The sequence below is a fragment of the Melospiza georgiana genome, chromosome 1 (assembly GCF_028018845.1).
Source record: "Melospiza georgiana isolate bMelGeo1 chromosome 1, bMelGeo1.pri, whole genome shotgun sequence".
NCBI lineage: Eukaryota > Metazoa > Chordata > Aves > Passeriformes > Passerellidae > Melospiza > Melospiza georgiana.
The window spans coordinates 73,215,585-73,236,118 of NC_080430.1; the positions used below are offsets into that span (position 1 = coordinate 73,215,585).

General features: G+C 39.5%; 1 protein-coding gene across 2 annotated transcripts in view; it reads left to right on the plus strand.

Moving 5' to 3' along the window:
- Positions 1 to 20,534, plus strand: part of PIGN (phosphatidylinositol glycan anchor biosynthesis class N) — a 99,687-nt gene that overhangs the window by 19,342 nt on the left and 59,811 nt on the right. For both annotated transcript variants that reach the window (XM_058032914.1, XM_058032922.1), the window contains exons 4-8: positions 479 to 577; positions 5,186 to 5,292; positions 11,299 to 11,423; positions 12,666 to 12,796; positions 16,842 to 16,958. In XM_058032914.1, coding sequence (XP_057888897.1) covers positions 479 to 577; positions 5,186 to 5,292; positions 11,299 to 11,423; positions 12,666 to 12,796; positions 16,842 to 16,958 — 579 coding nt within the window. The remainder of the gene's footprint in view (positions 1 to 478; positions 578 to 5,185; positions 5,293 to 11,298; positions 11,424 to 12,665; positions 12,797 to 16,841; positions 16,959 to 20,534) is intronic.

Genomic DNA, 20,534 nt, shown 5'->3' on the forward strand with positions numbered 1-20,534 from the left:
ACAAATGCAGGATTGGCAAGGATGCTTAGTTAAGAGCAACTCCATGTTTCTGTCAAGTGCCTTTTCATGGAAACATCTTGAAGATTTTATTGTAAGGAAGTACAACATGACTTCTGGAAGTTTATGTGTGTCTCTTATTGCCTGACATGCCAAAAACTGAGTTCAGGCAACAGGAGATGCAGAATTCAGGGAGTTGTTAGCTGTTTAGAAGGTAAACCAGCTGTGTGCTTTGCCTGTTTGAAACCCTGCATAATGAGATTGGTCTGGTTTTCAGCTCACTTCATAATGAATGGGGGAGTAATTTTAATGGATGTTTAAACGGGATTAAAATCAAGATGCATAAATTGGAGTTCATTGTGAAATAATTTAGGGGAAACTTATAAAAAACTCCACAACCTTTTGCATGGACTATCAATTTTAAGCAGTCGGTGAGATCTTCTGGCAATGCCATTTAAATGCAGGTGTGTTTGTTTAACAGGATGGAAGGAGAATCCAGTGGAATTTGACTCAGTTTTCAATGAAAGTAAATATACCTGGAGCTGGGGAAGCCCGGATATTTTGCCCATGTTTGCAAAAGGTAAGAATTAACTAAGTGTTCAAGATTCATAGAATTATCAGGCAGTAAAATACAGACACTTAGCATTTTTAAGTTAGAGCAGAAGGTGAAAAAAAAGTATTTTCACTTTGTGTATGTCTGTATACTTGATTTCTAGTTTGTGACATGAAGATGGGGTGGAGGAAAAGAAGCAAGATTTTGATGAGAATATCACTATTTATTATTCATTAATTTAAATAGGCCTTAGCTAATTCTGTCAGTATACTAAAAGAACATGCCTTTAGTTATAAGGACATAGTATTTTTTTCTTTGGTGAGGTTTAAAATTCTTGTTTTGCCAGCCTGCAGCTGAGATTTTTCTTCAAGCCTGCAGCTTCCAGTGAGCTGAGAGATAGAACTGTAGCCTTGCTATTTCAGTGTTGGAGCTGAAGAAGTAGCTTATTATGGGTTATCCTGCTTCTACTCACAACATTAATATGTAACGGGAAGAACTGTGTGAAAGCAAGAATTTCCTGGTACTGAGGTCTTTTGCCTGTGGTGTGCGGTGTGTTAAAGTCTTGTCAGGCCAGTGCAGTTGGTATTTGAGCATGCAGAGATTGCTGAGCAACACTTGAAATGTTTAAAGGTTCTCCAAGTTTAATATTGTTGTTTTCTTGGAAGAAATGAGTACATATACACCCTTTCACATAATCTCAGAATAAACAGACTCAAGTGAAAAGGGGGCAAACTAAGGGCATGTGCTGCTGTTCTGTTCTGGGCTTTTGTATTGACAAATAATAAGAAAAATGGATTAGGTAGGATAGAAGTAGAATGTAATATTGGTTTAGAGAAAATGTACATCATATTTCTCATGATGGTTCTTGAACTTTTTCTGAACTCATGTCTCTTCCCCCTCACATCCTGACATTCCCCCCCACGCCCCTCTTTTCTGCTCTTTGCTTAAGCCTCATGAATTTATGATGAGCTGTAAAAATATCTCCTGATCATTTCCCATGACCTCAAATTACAGCTTGTATTTGGAAAGAGTGTGATGGTGGTGGGGAGAGGGGAAAGGTAGTTGCACTTGCACAGATTATTTGTGTTTTAAGGGATATGTTCTTGGGAAAATATTTGGAGAATTCAAGAATTTCCCAGAGCCCTGTCTTTCTACTGGTTTTGTTTGAGTAAGATGATAAGCAGAGGACTTGTGAGCAGCTTTGATGTTTTCTGAAGAGATGTGCAAGGATAATTCTCTCTATATGGCTTCTTCTGAGTGGTATAAACAATGCAGCTTCCTTTTGCAGGAAGGGAGAAAATCCCCCAAAGCTGGCAAAGTTTTTTGTATCTGAGAAGTAGATGTTCTGTGTCAGAACATGAATAATGATTTCACATGATAGAAGGACAGATTAATTTCTTTTAGAAAAAGATAGTTCCCTTTCTTTCAACGAGGCCGAGTTTTATAGTATGGAAGGCAAAGGAATCAAGTGTTTGTTCTTTATCTTTACTTTTACCAAAAAGCAAAGAAGGAGATGGAAATTGAGCTATCTGCCCCTTTCTTTTCATGTTGCAAATTAGTGAGACCACAGGACTCTTCTTGTGTATATTTTATCATGCCAATATGTTCCAAATTTTACCATCTCACCACTTGCATTGGATGATGCATAAAGAGTGTATGACACTTGCTGCCTTTTGGGAAGGATAGAAAAATCCTTTGTTTCCTGTCATTGTCTATTTTCTCTAGGTATGTTTCTTGTAATAAAATATATATTTCAAGGAAGTGGTTGAGAATTCTATAAGGAAGTAAAAAAAATGCTCACAGATTTTTTTTAAATATGAAAATAGAGATACATGAAATCTAAATTTGGCAAAATTTTAATGACTGTGATTAGTATTTCAGTCTGAGAAAATGTCTGAATTACCTTTTTATCTTGAGCAGGATTAATTTCTAATAGTTAGCCTCACTTTGTTTCCAATAGCTAACCTCACTTAAGATACACAAATTCATGGTGTTAATTTTAACCTTCTTTTCTGTGATGTTTTTAGATTATAACCTCAAAATTATCTAAAAATAACAGGGTTTGAAAGTGCGTATTTTGTTTCCTTAAAACTTTGAGTTCCTCTTCTAGACTTGCCAGGATTTGAGGTTTGACCTGAGAAATCCAGCCCTTTACCCTTCTGTCAGTGGTCTGGATTGGAGTATATTACAATGTCATGCTGAAAAAGGAGCTGAGGCTATTGCTTCTCTGAGGGGAAGTAGAAACTAGTTTGTTGCATCCAGATTGCCCTTTGTTTCATGGGTTCCCCTTCTCATTTTGAAAGCTTCCAGAAGGGCTAGGGTCATTATTTTAACTTGAGTATGAAGAAAGTTATCATCAAGATCATGGGAACACAGGGACAAACCATTGTCAGGATTATTCTGGACAGACAGACCTCTCCATCTTCTGGTTTAGTTCCTTATTGTTAAACAATGCAGAATTTCTCATATCCCTCACATGGCTGTATTTGATGACAGCTCTCTGGCCACACACTGTCCTGCTCAGTGTCTGACTGTCTTTGTGTATTCATTCTTTTTTGCCCTCTTTTGTGCAGGCAAAATTTGCTGGCAAATTTTGGAGTCTGACCCATGGCAGACTTGTCATGGGTCACAACCTGCCCCACTAGCAGAGTGAGACATTCACTTTGTTCAGGACCTAAATCTTATTTTAAGAGTGTGATAACTTCATCCCTGACCCCAATGTTTGAATATGGGTGCTAAGTGTGAGATATATTGGCAGAGAAGAGAGCAAAAGCAATAGGTGGCATCTTGTTTGGAAGTTTCTGGCACCTCCAGTTATTTCCCATAGTGTAATGGCATCATCAAACCCAGCAGAACTCTGTCCTTCTAAAAGATGTGTTCATCCCTGGCTTTCTTCTACTTCTCTATCCCATCTTTGCTTCCTCATTCCCAGACTTTAAAAAACTGTTGGCATACTGTTGCCTGCCCCCTGAAACAACAGAACTAAAATAACATTTCCTAACATTTTGCGTAGTAGAAATTCTTACTAAAAAGAAAAAAAAAAAAAAAAAGAGAAAAGAAACAGTTATTTTATAAGCTATGCAGGCACTTTCAAAACTTTCCTTGTATGACTTCATTTTGCCACCATTTCTCTTTGTAGCAGTGCAGGGTTGGGTGGACTGTTCTGTTTTGCTTTGGTAGAAATTAGAAATGGGTAAGTGGTAGATGTATTCCTTTGTTTTCTGAAAACTCTGTGCTGTCTTTTCTGTGGCATCTCTCAAGGAAGGATGTCTCAGGTTTGCTGTGACACTGGAAAAACACCAAGCATTCTGTCCTCTTAGACTATCAGTCATCCTGGCAGTGATGGACAGGACTTATTTCTTCTTTTGAACTCATTTATCCAGCAATTGAAATTCTTGCATTCACTTTTAATGCCTGGCAGTATTTTCTTCCTTTTCTTTTAAGCTGAGAACTGCAGTGAATGTTCTGTGTTATAAGTAGTAGTAACATCTCCAGAGGCACAGGGGAGAGCTGCATCAGGAAATCTGTGCCAACTTTCATCTTCCTGGCCTGAAATACCTGCATGCCTTTGTGTGGGTTTGCACATAATCTTGGTTAAGCAGCTGCCTTATCCTGGGATGTTGGTTCATTCACAAGCCTGGAAGCTTACACAACTGCATTATATAATTGTGACATACAGCAGATCAAATATATTCTCTCTGGTCATTAACTGATTGAAGAGCATTTTCCCCTCTGAGACTTTATATAGTCAGAGTATGAATGGCACCCCTGAGCTGTAACAGCTCTGCAATTGATGGAATTGTTTAATTAAACTTCACCTAGCTTCAAATCTGTTCAGGACTTCTGAAGTTTAATTTCTTGCCAGTCTTTGTCTTCCCCCTGCCCCCCTCCCTTCTCTGCTTTGCTCCCTTGACAGTGAGTAGGGAATGGAATTGCCTTGTCCAGATGCTGTGTTTGCACATCAGTGGCCCTTGTGTTGTACTTTGTGACTGAACATAGTCGAGTAGTTCTCAGTTTTCTGTTTTGGATGCATCTTTTAAAGGTGCAGACTTTGAGTGTTGTCTTCTTGAAGTTGTCCACTGGGCCTTTGGTAGCTGGAATTGAAATACAGTAACCCTCCTGGTGCCTTTGTTGTATGTGATATGTTTTCTGTGGAAGAGACCTTATGGATAGGCATTATCTTGTATGATTCAGTTGAACTACTGAAAGCTGAACATACTTAAACAGCTTGTGCCCAAAACACGTGTTCAAATGAGACTATGAATATGTGTCTTCCTTGGTTAGAAGTTTCTCTGAGAAGTTCTTTGTTTGAAAACCAAATTCTGTTTGATTTGCTTAAACTGGGATTTGGTTTTCTCCTATCTGCTTTTCCACATTTTACTTCCTTGCCTGAGCATACTGGATAACATTGTTCCTCATTCCTTTGAGGTGCTGATAAGCTAATGAGGTAAAATGTTATCCAGACTTCCAAAAAGGATTAATTATGGGAAAGTTTAAAATAAGGATAAAATTTCTTTGACTTCCTTCAGGATCATCATTTTTGCTAGGTTTCTACTCCTGTGCATTGAAGTATTTTTGACTGTGAGAAAGGCAAAAAACCTTCTATCTTCTATGCCATCTATATTGTTTTTGCAGGTGCTACTGGAGATCATGTTTATACATTTTGTTATGCAGCTGAAAGTGAAGACTTTGGAGCAGAAGATGCAGCCAAGCTTGATATGTGGGTTTTTGATCATGTTAAGGTAAGCAGAGACTCTTTTTATGTTACCTCTTTATAAAAAGTACAGTTGCATGTTAACTTTATCACAGAACCTGCTAGCACATTATCATAGATCTAGAAAGTATGAAAATTTTGAAAGACCTACCACTTGGGGCCATAAGTAAAAATTTCTTGAATCAACTTTCATGACAAGTGTAATAGACGCTTAAAGGAAATACTTATCATTTAGTGCTAATTAAAAAACTAACACTAATAAAAGTACCGTATAAAAACATTCTTGGCTTTGTTTTGTTTGCCTATGATGGGAAACCCATATTGGAGTACTATAGACCCTATAAGATCTTGAATGCAATTAGTTAAGGATTTTATAACAGCTGTTGCAGCATGATAGAAATGACAATATTATTTGCTTATTTTGACAAAAAATAATATTTTTGGTCAAGCTGTGTAGCTTTTCCTCACAGATGTAGCTGGCTTCTAATTTTCTGCTGTGGCTCACACACTGCTGTGGCTGCCAGAGCAGGCCCAGTTTGTTTCAGAGGACAGGGTGTGAGGTAGAGGCAGCCCAGGACCCGGAGCTGTAGAATTTGTTGCTGTGGTGCTCTGCTCAGCTGGCTTGGGTCAGTGCTGGTTCATGACTGTTGTTTTCTGTGACACTCTCGCTGTGTTAATACTCCAAGGCACATGATTTCTGATTATGTGTTAATTCCTGTATTTATGTTATTCTATGCTGCCTCGCTTGTTTTGGATTAAGAAATGCCGGTAGTGGGCATTGGTGTATAAATGTCTGTACCACTGAAGCAGTTAAGTGAGTTACTTTCTGGATCTCATAATGATGTTAATGGAGTTTCAGACTTAAAACTTTTTTTCACATGATCTCTGGGCTGTATGCATTAGTATAGCTAACCAGCATAAATCAAATAAAAAAATAAAAGAAATCAATGAACCAAATCATCATCTCTTTAGGAAGTGGAAGGTAGTTCTGCTTTAAACAGTGACATAGGATGGGAAAGATCATTATAGTTTGCTAATTTTCAAAGGAAGTTATTTTCTGAGTTTGCAGGTGAAAAGATGTTTTTTCTAAGTGCCATCATTTCCCTGAATGTGCACTTGTGCCATGTTGTTGTTGTAATGCATATGAATAATACAAATCAAATTAGGCTGTCAGTTACACTTGAATAGCTGTTGTCATAAAGTTGCACCCTGCTGTCATTTGGAGCTGCACAAGTATATGAGGGTGGTACTACCTTTCTTTTGCTTCAGAACACCTAATGGCATTTATCCTTTCAAGCTATAATGATATGTTTAAAATATATGTCATTACTGATTACTTTTTCCCTGGAGCCAGCACCGTTATTTTTAAGACTTATTTTGCCCATCTAAATTCCATTTTGTGGATGGATAGGACTTGATTGACTGGCATAAGCCACACATTCCATTAGTCATCTCTTCAACTGCACATCAACTGCTTCAGTAGTGTGAAACTTGGGGCTTACTGAAACCAAGGTCACTCTGCTATTATAGCTCTAACAACTTTCAGCTGAGCTAGTGAGATTATATATAAGTAGTAATGACATTATGCTGGAATCTAAATTCTGCTTTGCTTACTTTTTTTTTCCTCTTTTGTGTTTTATCTCAAGTATTTAACAGTATATTGTTTAACTTGTGTGTTGGCCAGCGTGGTCCCTGGTTTCTGCCTCTTTAGGAAACAAAAGACACCAAATGTACTTCCTCTTTACTCTGCAGTCCACAGGTCCCAAGCCTTGTGAGGGCCACGTGTTTGGGGCTGCTTCCTCTGCCCCAAAATACGATGGGGATAAAATGAAGAATGGCTAAACTCGTGTTTGGGCTGCTATTGCTGGCAATATGAAATTCCTTGTTCTCTTTCAAAATGCTAACTAACAGTAAATTATCATCAGGAGATGATAAACTCCATTTTTTTTTTTTGTGTCTATGCTTAAATAACAAGTAGAGGAAAAATGTATGACACTCAATAGTTCTTGTCCTGTCTCCCCATGATACAAGGTGATCATAGCCCTTTCTTGGGACAGAAAATACACCACGCACTAGACTCTGTGGGATTTTTTTTTATCTACAGCAGTGTGAAAATTCAGCAATATTCAAGTGCAGGAATAACTTGGGAGTGGTTTGGAGTTCCAGATGGGCATGGAGTTGATGGACTGTGGTTTCTTTCTGGTTTTTGGATTGTTTGGGGCTTCTTTTGATGTGTTTGTGTTTTGGTTTTTTTTTTAAGAAGCTGGCAAAATAATTAAGGAGCAGAGTTTAATCACTGTAATATGACTCAGTGATTCTCAGTAAAATAACTTACTGAAATCACAGTTTGAGTCTGTGCTAAGAAACTAAGGAGCAAAATACTGGGAGTCTAGATTAACTAATGGGGAAAAAAGATTTTGTTGGTGCATTTCTGATTTTTGAAAATTTTTGAAAATATTTAGTGGCAAATGGTTTTGGAAGATTCAACTTTTTTTTAGCATAAAAAGTTCAAAATTCTAGGAACTCAGTCTTGGAGAGGAGTTCCAGTAATGGCCTAACAACAATTTATTAGTTCAAAGGGTAGGATATTCAGTTAATGTCTTCTCACTGAAAAGGACATATAGATACAGATGGCAAAAATTTGTGGTTTTTTCCCTTTATTCTTTTCTAATTTTGAATGCAGTATTGCATTCTTCCTTTGTCGTCTTTCTGCTGGAGAAAGGCCACCCAAGCCTTCAGACTGTCCTTTCTGTGCAGGGTGGTGGATGGACTTCAGAATTGAATTATGTTAAACTCTGAAGCTCTGCAGATAGTGCTGTGACTGGATGTTGTTTTGTGCCAGTGAATTTCAATAAAGATAGCTCTGCTCTAATTAGCAGTGCAATGGTTTTATGATTCATTTAAAATGTGTTAGTGTCTTGTGTATGATCATGCTCAAGGGATCTAAACCTGGCATATATGTTTGTCCTGCCTCTGTACTTTTGTTTTACATCTGAAAACTGGCATAACTATTTCAACTCTCCCAGCAGCACAAATCAGTGTGAATGGCTTTAAGCAGCCAATTAAATTAACTTGTCCTAGATTAAGGAGCTTTGTGAAAGGGAAAAGTTTGTTTGGTCTCTCTAATACATGCAGTCAGCAACAGTTTATCAGCTCTACTAAAGAATCATGCTTCCATGGAGGAAACTGAGGGAACAAAAAGTCCCCAATTACTTAGATATTTAACATTTTCAAGTTCATATTTTGTTCAGACATCTGTGAATCATTTGTTAGACCTTATAAATAGTCTTTATTTGTTCTTTGCTTTCTCCCATTGGAGGAGGGAGATGATTAGATCAAGATTTCACATAGCTATAACTAAAATTCTGTTGTAGTGGTTTACTTAGTACTACATTATAATTAAGTTCACAGTTTGATGTAAATGCTTTAATGGGGAACTTTGTGCTCATCTTAAGGTGCATATCAGTTGTAACCAGGGCATTATTTTGTTGCTAGCTGCCAGAAAATCAAACAGAAGTTTCCAGAGTAATTTAAAAAGAAGGTTGAAAGAAAGCTGTAGTCGTCTTGAGTCCAGCTCTCTTAATGAAGGAGGTTCAGTTAGAGCAATGTGCTCAGGCCTTGCCCAGTCAAGTTTTGAGCATCTCCAAGGGCAAGCCTTTTAAGCAGCTGTTCCAATATCTGCCTATAGTTATGGTTTAGCAAATAATTTTTTAAAGTTTGTCTTACTGCGATTTTTCACATTCCAAATTGTGTCTTCACATTCCAAATGTCTGTCTTCCTGTGTCATCTCTGGGGCTCCCTGATCAGTCTGGCTCAATCAGAGGATGGAGATTCCTTTCACCCTCAGGGCAGATGGTTGCATACAGCAATGGGACCTCTCTTTATCTGCTTTTCTTGAGACTGGAAAAACTGAGTGCTCTCAGCCTCTTAGTTGATTATTGCTGTCCCTGAAACTTCTTGGTGAGGTTCAGCTTACATATACAGTGGAGGCAATATTACTGAATAGAGGAAATAAAAGGGAAGCAAGAATAAAAAAGAGTGAGACAGAAGGATAGTTAAAATAGAGTGATGGGCTGGAAACTAGTGTTGAGTAGAAGTAGGGCTCAAGTTTTTTGAACACGGAGTACCAAAACGAAGAGGCCTTTAGCAGGCTGTAAGGAGATACAAGGATACTTCTGAACAAATAGTTCAGCAACATTCACAGCAAAGTGAAGTGATTCTTGCCCTTAGTGTGTTTGGCACCTGCTTGCTAACTCACAACCTTTATCAGCCATCAATCCAGGCAAGCTTCCTGTTGTTTTTGGGATTTTTTTCAGTAAACCATTTTTGGTCAAGTTTCATGGGATAAAGTTTGCTGTTTGCTCTTGGAAAAGACATAACGTCTTAGGTTGCACTCATCTTCCTTTTGTCGTCTTGTTTGTAATTGGCCAAAATATGGGCAAACTTTTCTGGCTGCTGCTGCTCTGCTTTATGAGGTGGCTGGGACTGTGAAAGTGGGATGCTTTTGTTTTATCCAGGGGACTTGTCTGGTGGGAGAGGAGAAGCTCAGGCCTTGCCTTCCTCTGAATGATTTTTTTTTTTGCTTAATCATTCTGTGATAGAAAAACATATGCTTTCTCATATTGATCTATGTTTTAAGATTTAATTTTGGGAGTTTTCCTGTTTGTCTGTTTTGATATGCTTTGTTTTGATTTCCTTTTATTTAATTAAAATTAAGGAAACAGTTTTACTGTATCCTGCAAATTACTGGTATGCTCTGGAAAGCTTCTTCAGTCTGTGGTCAAATTATGTGCAGGTGGACAGATCTCTGTGGGAAATGAAAATCTCCTTAAAAATAATTACATTGCTATTTATTGTAATCGGATTTTGTTCCTGTATCTTTATTTAAAATATCTCTGGACTTTGGTCATGATTTTGTTTGGACAACAGCTGAAGCTGAGAGCATGCAAATATTAGTCCATGTGGCTTGTGTGTACTCAGGGAGTTAGGAAAGTGGAATTGCATACTGCCATGGTTTCCTGGCACAGCTCACTGTGATATCCTTGATGCCACTTTGGTCTTCCTCTGGGTGCACTGACTTTTGTTTATACAAGGCATGAGCTTTAGATTTTAAGAGCTCCATCACTGTCACAGCTGTGTGGTGGACTGCCCTGTCCTTTGGTGGCAGAAATGCTTCCCTGCCTCTACCAGCGTTTTCCCTGGACTCCTGCATGAAGTTCCAAGACACTCTCACTTATGTTAGTGTACTGAAAGGCTCTTTAGATGCTTTTTTGAACTAAGACCCTGCCCAGTTTTGTTGCCTTGGGCAGTGCTGTTACTAAGGAGCTGATGCAGGAGTAGCTGTCTGCCTGCATTTTGCATTGCTGCGGCGTGGCTGGTCTAACACAGAATAGCCCTGTCAAGACTCATTCAGTCCAAGGGGAAAATTCTCCCCTGGCATCTGCCTCAGGGATGCTTAAGTAGGACATGTGCAAGGCAGATGTATGTTCTGTAGTTCATGTATTTGCAAAGCATGTCATGTTTTGTTCTGTTTTTATTTAGTTTCTGCAAACAAATTGTAGCTTGATATCTCAGTCCTGCAGAACCTGCTTCCAAAGCAAGAATATTTGAGACCTTTGCTTCCAATTTAAATTCAGTAAATCAATAGAAATGTGAAGCCATAAGTGGCACTCAAGAGTGGTTCATCAATTTGTTTATACAGGAAGCATGGAAGGGATGATGTTTTTTTGCCTATGCAAATTCAAAATAACCCCCGTACAAAACCAAAACAAACAAACAAATAAAAACCCAAGAAAAAAAGCCCAACAAAAGAACACTTCAACATAAATGTTGTCTTAGTAAGGTCAGTCCGAATTCCTGCTTATCTGATAGTAGTTGTCCTCCAAGCTGTAAATTGGGAAGTCATTATTTTTCCTCTTTTTAAACTAATAACTACTAGCATTTTGACATGGGAACAGCAGCGTTTACTTCTAGTAAGATGCTTATCTTCTTCCATTTTGCTCAGATTAATTTATTAATGGCTTATTCCATACAGAGCTTCTTTAATTCTTCCAGAAGCAATCAAACATTGTTCTCTGCACTGAATGAAGAGAAAGTGGTTCTGTTCCTGCATTTGCTAGGCATAGACACCAATGGACATGCTCATCGGCCAAACTCAAGGTAATTGAGACATTAAGCATATCTTTCTTACTAGTTTTAAGTGCATATTGTGACTTTTTTAATAGTGCAATTTATCAAGCCAGAAACAAATGTTGTAGTATTGAGGGTCATATATGTTACCATGATCACCTATGTTTTGAGTGTTTGGAGTTATTTTGTTTTTTGAGGTCTCATCTATAGAAATGAAAGATTTTTGCTCTATACAGTATGTCAGGTTATATTCCTGTATTCAAGTCTGATTTTTAGCAATTTTCTTAGTTGCAGCCAGCACCTAATCTATAGGATACATAGGAAATGCAGTTTTAAATATAAAATGGATACAGTTTTCAGATACCCCACTGCTGAAGTGATATCATTGAGTTTATAGGCAACAGTAAGCTCAGCAATAATGGCAAATTCTGGCATTATGTTTTGGCTTTTTTATTACACTTAAAAGAGAAGAGTTTAGATTAGCAGTTCTCGTCACCAATTCATCTTGAAGTGTGTTATTCTGTGTGAACTTTCTTTTAATTTCTTCACATCCTGCTTTGCAGGATTTTACTTCTTTCTCTTGATCCTTGCATACTTTAAAATTCTCTGATTTCCTGCATCATTATAAAGTTCATACTTGCTGTGTGTTTAATGCTCATTTATTATGATTTTTTTTACAGACAGTTTTAAAACTGACTTTAGCAGCGGATAGGAAGTTAATTGTCTGAAAGTCAATCATGGTCAATCACTTTTTCTAAAATACAAAATTTTTTACAAAATACAAATTTTTTATTTAGCTTCTATTCCAGAAAACTAGGATCTGTCCTGATCTATAAATCATCTCAAAACACTGACTGCCTGGTGAAATCTTTCTTTGCCATTTAGTTACCAGCTAAAAGTAATTTTTGCAACTTACGGTTAAGATGTTTGAGTTTTCCAGAATTCCTTAGTTTTGGCATTCTGCTTAACTTGCGTGGCAGCTGTGAGTAGTAAAATTATAGTCTTATATCAAGGACAGGTTGGATTTGAATTACCAATCCATTGAAACTGTGGTTTCAGTAATCTTCAAACTGTGCTGCAATGATTTAATATCTCAGTAAGACTCAGAGGGCGAGAGATTTTACATCTAGGAAGCCTTTTGTTAGCTTGATGTTCATTTGAGATTAAAGCAGTCTGTACTCAAAGGACTGGGCTTTATGACCATGGATAAGTTGCTTTATACCAAGTGTGAGAGCCACCTGGAATGTAAAATTTTTTTTCTTATTTTTCAAGGGAGTACCAGGAGAATATTAAAGAAGTTGATGAGGGTGTGAAAGAAATTGCTTCGTTGATTAATAATTTCTATGGAAATGATGGAAAGACTGCATTTATTTTGACTTCCGACCATGGAATGACAGATTGGGGTGAGTCTTTTTAAATATTGAGTCAGTTGAGTTTATGGGCATCTGGTGTGAGATTAGAGAGCTCTGTCCCATGAGAAGCTTTGGAACCCCTGCTTTGATTTGGTATCCTAAGTGTTGCTAGTGTATGAAAATCCATGCAATTTGCTGTGACAGCTGCATTCCGTGTCTGGACAGAAAAAAGACACTAAGTTAAAAGCTTAATTTCCTCAGTGACTGCTAGTAGGGATAGAAAGATTGCTGCATAAAACCACCTTAGGCAGGAGATAGTGTTATTTGGCTGCCAGCAGCAAATTTGATCTCGTTTCAGGCCATCTGGGAGATACAGTTCTCACTCTGCTGCTCTAAAGCACCTGGAAAAGGTGGAAAATCTGTCCAGGAGTTGGTGAAAAACTGTACAGAAGCTTTTGGAAGGGTGCTGAATCTTTGTGCTTATTTTGGCCTTTTAAGCACAGCAGAAAGGAGGGGACTGCTGTGTGATCTTTCTAGAGGAGGCTGGTGCTGGAGACAGGTGAAAGAGCTGAGAGTACAGAGCAGAGAGTGAGGCAGGGGCCAACTGTGCTGATACCCACAGAGGAGACTTGGGAAGGCTTTGGCCACAGTGTCTGAATGCTTTGAGGGCTGATGAGAAAAGTTTGCAGTGCTCATTTAGACATTTTTCCCTAATTCCTTCTTCTGTCAAGAACCTTAAGAAGACTCCTGTCCTTGTGTGCAGCCAGTGAAAATGATAAGTCTCTCTTCCAATGCTGTGTGTTTGCAGCTACTAACTATGACACTTTTGACCCAGGGCTGCTCCAGGCATGGTCATGGCAAAACAGCAGTCAGCATGTTACTCTCTGTGTTAAATCCTCAAGTTGTTCAATTGAAGAGATGCAGATTTTTTTCTGTCATCAGAGATAACAAAATATTTGTGTATTTATCCAATCAACCTACTTACCATCTGTTCATTTGCAAAATAGTCCATTTTGAGTAATATTTACTGTTGAGCTGACTGCCACTTGCAATAAAATTTTAATTCTGCTGTATTTTTCCTGTATGTTTCAAAAAATTATTTCATATTTTTTTATGAGGAAGGGGTGTGTGTATATATATTTCTATATATATGATCATAGGATCTCAGGAGGTCCAGCCACCTGCTCAAGGCAGGATTAGCTTTCGAATCAGACATAGATGCTAGGGCTTATCAGCGGGGCCCTTAAAACCTCAAAGGGATGGAGCCTATGGAATCCTTTTGGGCAGCCTGCTCTGTTGCTTGCCTGCCCTCGTGGAGAGGGAAAGGTTTTCTTTATCTGCAATCTGAATTTCCTTTGTGTCAAATTATGCCTGTTCTGTCATGCTTCCACCGTGCACCACAGTGACACTCCAGCTCCGTCCTCTCTCAGGCCCCCTCACAGCGGGGCACAGGCAGGCTGCTCTGCTGTGTTCTCCCCAAAACTATTTCTTCTCCAGGCTGAGCAAGTCCCAGTCCCTCAGCTGCTTCTCACAGGGCAAGGGCTCCTCACTGAGGCCATTCCAGGTGATGGGTGTCTTTCCAGTACCAAAAGAGTCCAAAGCTGGATCCAGTGTCTAGAGGTTCTCACAGGTACTGAATAGAGGAGAACAATCCCTTCCTTGTACCATGCTCCTGTTAACACTGCCTGCAGTGCTGTTGGCCTTCCTTGCTGCCAGAGTGAGCTGTAGGGGTGTTCTCATTATGCACTGGATCCTTTGGAGGGGGAATAAAAGGTGTTAGGAGCAACTTCTTCAGGCTTTGAGAACCACTGGTCTGTCATAGTTTTCTGCCATCTCTTTCTGTCTTGAAGGAAAAGCTTGATCTTGTCCCAGAAGTGTTAATAACTTTGAAGTTGACTTCAGTGAATCCGAGAGCAAACCCAGAGGTTCTGTTCAGGCCCATTGTGAGCGGTCTGAAGGATAATTCAGGAGTTTTAATTTGAGCTGGTTGGTACTATCAGGCCCTGTTGCAGCCTTTCAGTGGTTATTTGCAGAATGGGATGTACATCAGTTTTAAAACAAATTAAACATTGGAAGGATGAAGGGGGGCTATTAGGGAAATGATTATGATCTGACTTAGACATGATCAAAGACATTCTGGTTGCTGGCAAAGGCCAATGATGTCACTTGCTTTCTCAGTCTGACCCCATTATTTTGCTTTAAATTGATGTCAGATGGAACTGCTCGCCAACAAAGCAGGGCATTCCATACCCACCCTCACCTTGGCCTCTTGTTCCTGCTGCCATCCTGTACCTGTGTGGTGTGCTGGTATATGGAACAGACAACTAAACAAAAGCACCCTTTTCCCCCTGTAGGGGGATAGAATAGAAGAAAAATAAAGATAGTGTAGAAATTAATCTTACCCCTAAGGAGTTTCAGCTGGGCCCATTATCAAAGATTAGGAACAGGCCTGACTTTACCAGGCCCCAGCTGTAACCAGTGAGAAGAAGAGTGCTATACAAGAGTGGGGTGGCTGGGTGAGGAGGGAACTGGAGTCAGTTGGCTCCTTTGTGAATAAGAAAGGGTCAGTGCTCTGAGGAGCTGTCCATGAGAAACACCAAGAAGGTATGGAACTCTTGTGATAGGAGACAACAGTATGGAACCCCTGCAATGAGATGACAACATCCCCCCTTTTCCCTAAAAAGGTGTATTTGGAGAGGGTTGGAGGTGGAACTTGGAACTGACCCAGCTGAAAAGAATTATTTTTCTTTCCCTCTTGTTATTCAGATCAGAACAGAAACAGTTCTTTATAACAGGGAGGGAGTGGGTACAGCTGCCTCTCTCAACTCTGTCTTCAAGTGTTCATAGAGGTAGAATCTCAGTGAAATGCTGATGGAGCTGGTGGCTTGGCTAACTTTCCCTCCTGCAGTAATAAGAATATGACAGATATAAGAAATAGTCCCTGGTCTGTGGAAGATACAGGAAGTGCTCTCTCCATAAGCTCTTTTTCCCAAAGTTCTTCAAAGAACAGCAGTTGTTGCTGTTTTTTGAGCCCAGAGAGTGCCCACCAAGAAACATCAGAAATCTAATTCCCAGACCACTGTGTTCTTAAGCTTTACGCTGTTTAAAGTAAGCAAAGTTGACTCTTCAGCTGTGCCACAGTGATTGTTTTAGGGACAGAATTAGGTATGCTGTTGGGAATAGCCTTGAGCTTGCACAACAGTGTGCTTTGTCTGTCCTTTGTATTTATTAAAATTTATAGACAGGGAAGAGCATGTGTCTGTGCAAATATAAGGCAAATGTGTAATCTTGTAGACCATACAGGAACCCACACAGGGTTTGTATAACCAAGTCTTTCCCTTTGAGGCTGGGTTATCTCACTGCTCTGGTACCTCACCCACTGGGTTCAATGGCCTGCATTTCTTTCAAGCTCGTGTGGCTCCTGCTTTAGTACAACTGCTGCTGAGATGTCGTAGTTTTCAACCTTCCTGCTTTTGGTGGCTGATATGTTAAGCTGGAGGGAATCTGTTCCCCAGGGAAGAAAGTAATGTTGTATCAATTTTTAAGGAATGTGCCACTAGGCTTTAAAACCTTAAAAATGAACTTCTATCGCTGTTGGAAGGATGACAGTTGCAATGCATATTGCTTCCTGGTTTTGAAGTAGAAGTCTAATTCTTATTCAGAGGTCAGTTCTATATGATTTTTTTTTCATATGTGCCTAATACTACTGAAATCAGGCATTACTGGTTTCACTGAGATGCTCAGGATAAGCACATGTATGTGTCTTGAGCTGGTAACTTCTCCATATGCTGAGGCTTAAAAATATTATGGCTTTATTTTCTGGATGTTAAAAATTGGGGGTTTTAATATAAAAAGTTCCATCTATGTCGTCTTGACTTAACTGATACTGATTTTGTGACTTGAAAGTTGAATTTAGCTCTTATTGTTAGTGACATAAAATTAAGCTGTGAAGCTGGAATAGGTTGTCTGTAGCAGGCTTTTCGTATGTCTGTATCAAGAGCTTAGTACGTGTGTGTATTTTTATTGCATGTAGTTTTTGTTTGTTTTTACTGCACATGTCTTAAAGTTTCTATTTTTCTTCTTTGGTGTATCTTAGGATCCCATGGAGCTGGTCATCCCTCAGAAACTTTAACACCACTGATTGTTTGGGGTGCGGGGGTAAATTATCCACAGAAAGTTACAACCCAGTTCTTTGAAGACAATTTTTTGAAAGGTAGGTAAAATAGAAGATTTAAGTGAAAGATTCTGGTCGAAACTGAGATGTTTTTAACCATTACACTTGTTGAGCTTCACTAACTTCTGTTCCATTTCAGAAAGTGTGATTTGCTTTGTGTGATGTGTAAGGAAAAGGTGACAGGGTATGCCTAAGGAAGCTACTGCAAAATTGGGTAGATAACATCAGTCAATTTTTATTTCTATTTTCTTTTCAATTCTCCTCATAGAATTGAAGACTTTCTCTCTTTGTTAACAGAAGGCTATTCATGCTCCTAAAACTTCATTCCTTAGAGAATGGAGTAGACTTAATTTTTAACTCCCAGATGTTGAATGTATTAGTACAGAAACATAAGTTGACAAGTTGAAAGACTCCTTTCTAACTTCACAGCACAACCCTGTGGACATTCCAGGGGCTATCGTGCTGAAACATCAGTGGGATTAGAGAATCTTTAACACATGATTACATTATTCAAGCTGTTCCTCTTTCATGTGCCTCATTCTTGTGGCCTGCTCTGTTTCTTACCATGCCTTCAGTCTTGGGTTGTTGCTCATGATCAATGAGGTAATGACTTCCTATTTTATTGGATTGTTTGTCAAGGTACATTAGAGAAAACAGGCAAAAATTACTTCAGCCCTGAGGTGCTAACTCCGCCCTGCTCTCAAGAAGGTATTTGGTAACAGATTAGGTCATTTCAGAAATAGTGCTACCTTTTCACTCCTTGTGCCTAGCTGCTGCTAGAAAATGATGACACCTGTGATAAAATTGAAAATAAGTTGTAGGAAAAAAAACAGAATAAAACAACTGATTTTGGTGTCAGTGATGGCTGATCTGCTAGACTTTAGGGACATTTGATATCTAAGGGTTTATCTGTAATAGCTGAATTTTACATCTGTCAGTTTCCTTGATTCTCAGCAGCTTTAGTGCAAACTAAAGTCAGCATTTGACTTCAAGTCATGATGAAAATCATGTGAGAGATTTCAAAAAAGATGAGCATTGAGCTGACTCCCAGGTGCACAATAGGGAAAGCTGTATGGTCCTCATCTGATAGGCAATGTGGTTTTACTTAGAGGATAACATTTGTCTGCACCCTGCTGTGCCTGCTTCATGTTTTCCTTCTGATGGTTAAAAAAACTAGCAAACCAAATAACCACACAAAAAACCAAGCACACCAAAGCAGACATCAGAAACTCATCCATTCATTTTGGGCTAGCTTTGCATCTGTCAAGTGTGTTGTTGCTTTGTTTAGACACTTAAGCTTACAGATTCTTAATTGGCAAGGATAATCGCTATTGGAGATTTGAGATGCTCTGAGTATCTTAGGAACTTGAATTTGTTTGAGTAATAAGTATCTTCTTAAAAAGGGACTGTTCTCTCTATGGTAGTACATCAGAGCTTCTAGTAGGTTACGTAGCTTAGAAGTAAAGAGAAAGTTGTTGAAATGGAACTTGGCACTCGCACAGGTCAATACAGCTCAGCTACTCCATTATTAGAATCCCAGATATTTTCACAAAGGTAACATATAAAAGAAAAGCTGTTTAAATGAGTTCTCTTGAAATGTTCTTTGAATCTGTCTTTCCTGCTCCATACAGCTGCAACTGTGGCTGCGTGCAGGGGAGGAGAGTGTTTTCAAGACTGCTGTGTCACTGATGTGTGCAGGTGTCAGGCTTACATTTCTAATTGCATGCTCCAATGTTCAAGTTCTTTCATCTATTGACAATCCTTTCTAATTTCTCCAAGTGTTTATGGAAATATTGACAGAACATTTCTAATGCTGACAAACTTCTTATGATCTGTTCAGTGCAAGCAGGCTGTAGGGAGCTCAGTGAATTGTCTTTCTTCTCATTGTTGCCTTGGAGGGTTCATACCCCCCAAAGGCAGTGCCAACAGGCAGGACTTAGCCTGTCCAGTTTGTCACAGGGACATGAATGTGTTCCTTGGATGGCCAGAAGGGCACAGAATCTGCTCTGGGTTGGCAGCCTTCTCCTCATCAGTTTCGTCACCTGTGCTGTGCCTTCCCTCAGGCCTGCTCATGCAATCCTCTTGGAAAGATTTGTTATGGCAGCCTTGCATCCTGTGGGCGACATGTGCTATTACCCATTTGGCCACTGGTTTGACCCTTCTTCAGCAGGAAAGAGAGTACAGAACTGCTCTCCAGCTCCTCAGGGGCTGATGGCTGGCCCTGGGGCACAAGCCCAGAGGAGCTTGTGAGTGAAGGTACAACCTCCTGCAGCATCAGGATGTGGGGTGCTTGATACAAGCCTGCTTTGTAGGGGGCTCAGCCTGCTTTGGCACAGCTGAGGGAGCTCAGTGTACCCTCCACTAGTTTGGCTTCTGTGCAGTTTTATGTGAGAGTTTCTTTGCTTCATGTACCCTCATCCTCAGCCTCTTTTTGAACTGGCGCTTCCCTGCTGTTTCCCTGGACTGTTTGCATCTGACAGCTCAGCAGGCTGCAGTAAAAGCAGGGCAGCATAAAGGCAAAAAAACCCCCTCTCTAAAGTGGGTGGGAAACTGCTGAGCACTGTACAGGAAACCTAGACAGTGAGCTGGAATCATGTACCAGTGTGGGCAGCATGCACAGTCAAGATGCCTCACTCCTGGGAGTGCAGCCTGGACTGGCCAGTGTGTGTGTAGCTGTGTCACAGTCCTTAGGAGTTCCTGGGCTCAGTGATCTGTGCCTCTTGGTCCCAAGCAGATGTCTTCAATTCTTCATTTTGGAATATCTGAGTAGAGCATGTGGAGATGAAAAAACTTCTGACAAAAAGCGAAGTTTTCTCTAGCAGAGACAGTTTCTTCCTACCTTAGGCACATTCTGTGTGTGCGTAGACAGTTTCCCAATGTTTTTCTTTGGAAAATTTAAAGGGAAAACGGGCAATTCATTTACATAATAGAAATATGGGTAAGAGTCTGTTTCTAGAAATATAAATCCCTTTCCTTTTCTGGGAAACAAAAGGAAGCAAACTTGTACCTTTTGGTGTGAGTTTAACAGAATTGATGATTAATGCTGCTAATACTGCCCCTGTGTTGCTATGGGAACTCCCCTTAGCTGTCTCACTGCTGTTAAAGTACAAGTTTGCTCTTCAGGGTGCTTGTGGGACCAAGTAACAGTGGACCTGCACTCAGACCCCCCCAAGGTAGCAGTGGTATGAACTAATTGCTGAAAATAAGTTTGGTGTATGCAATACTGCAGATGTATGAAAGAAAAAAGCAAAACCAAACCTTGCTAAAATCTGTTTTTAAGTAACTCTCCACCTCCAAAGAAAACAGGCAATTTTCTCTTTATTTCTTTAGAGAACACCGTAGAGCAGGGAAATATAATTTTCAACCAGGTTTTTGTATGATGTGCCGAAGCTTTAAGATCTAATGTTTGTACCATGCTGTACCAGTGCATTTAGGACCTTGGGTTAGCCTTTTTTACAAACTATTGAAGAGATGCTATAAATCTCCTAAATCCGAGTTTGATTCTTTTAGTTGGCACAGGAGGTAATACATCACTCTGCTGAAAAAAATAAAAACCTTGGCCTTTTTTCTACTGATCTAGGTCACAATTGCAGGCAGCAATTTATCCTTCTGGAT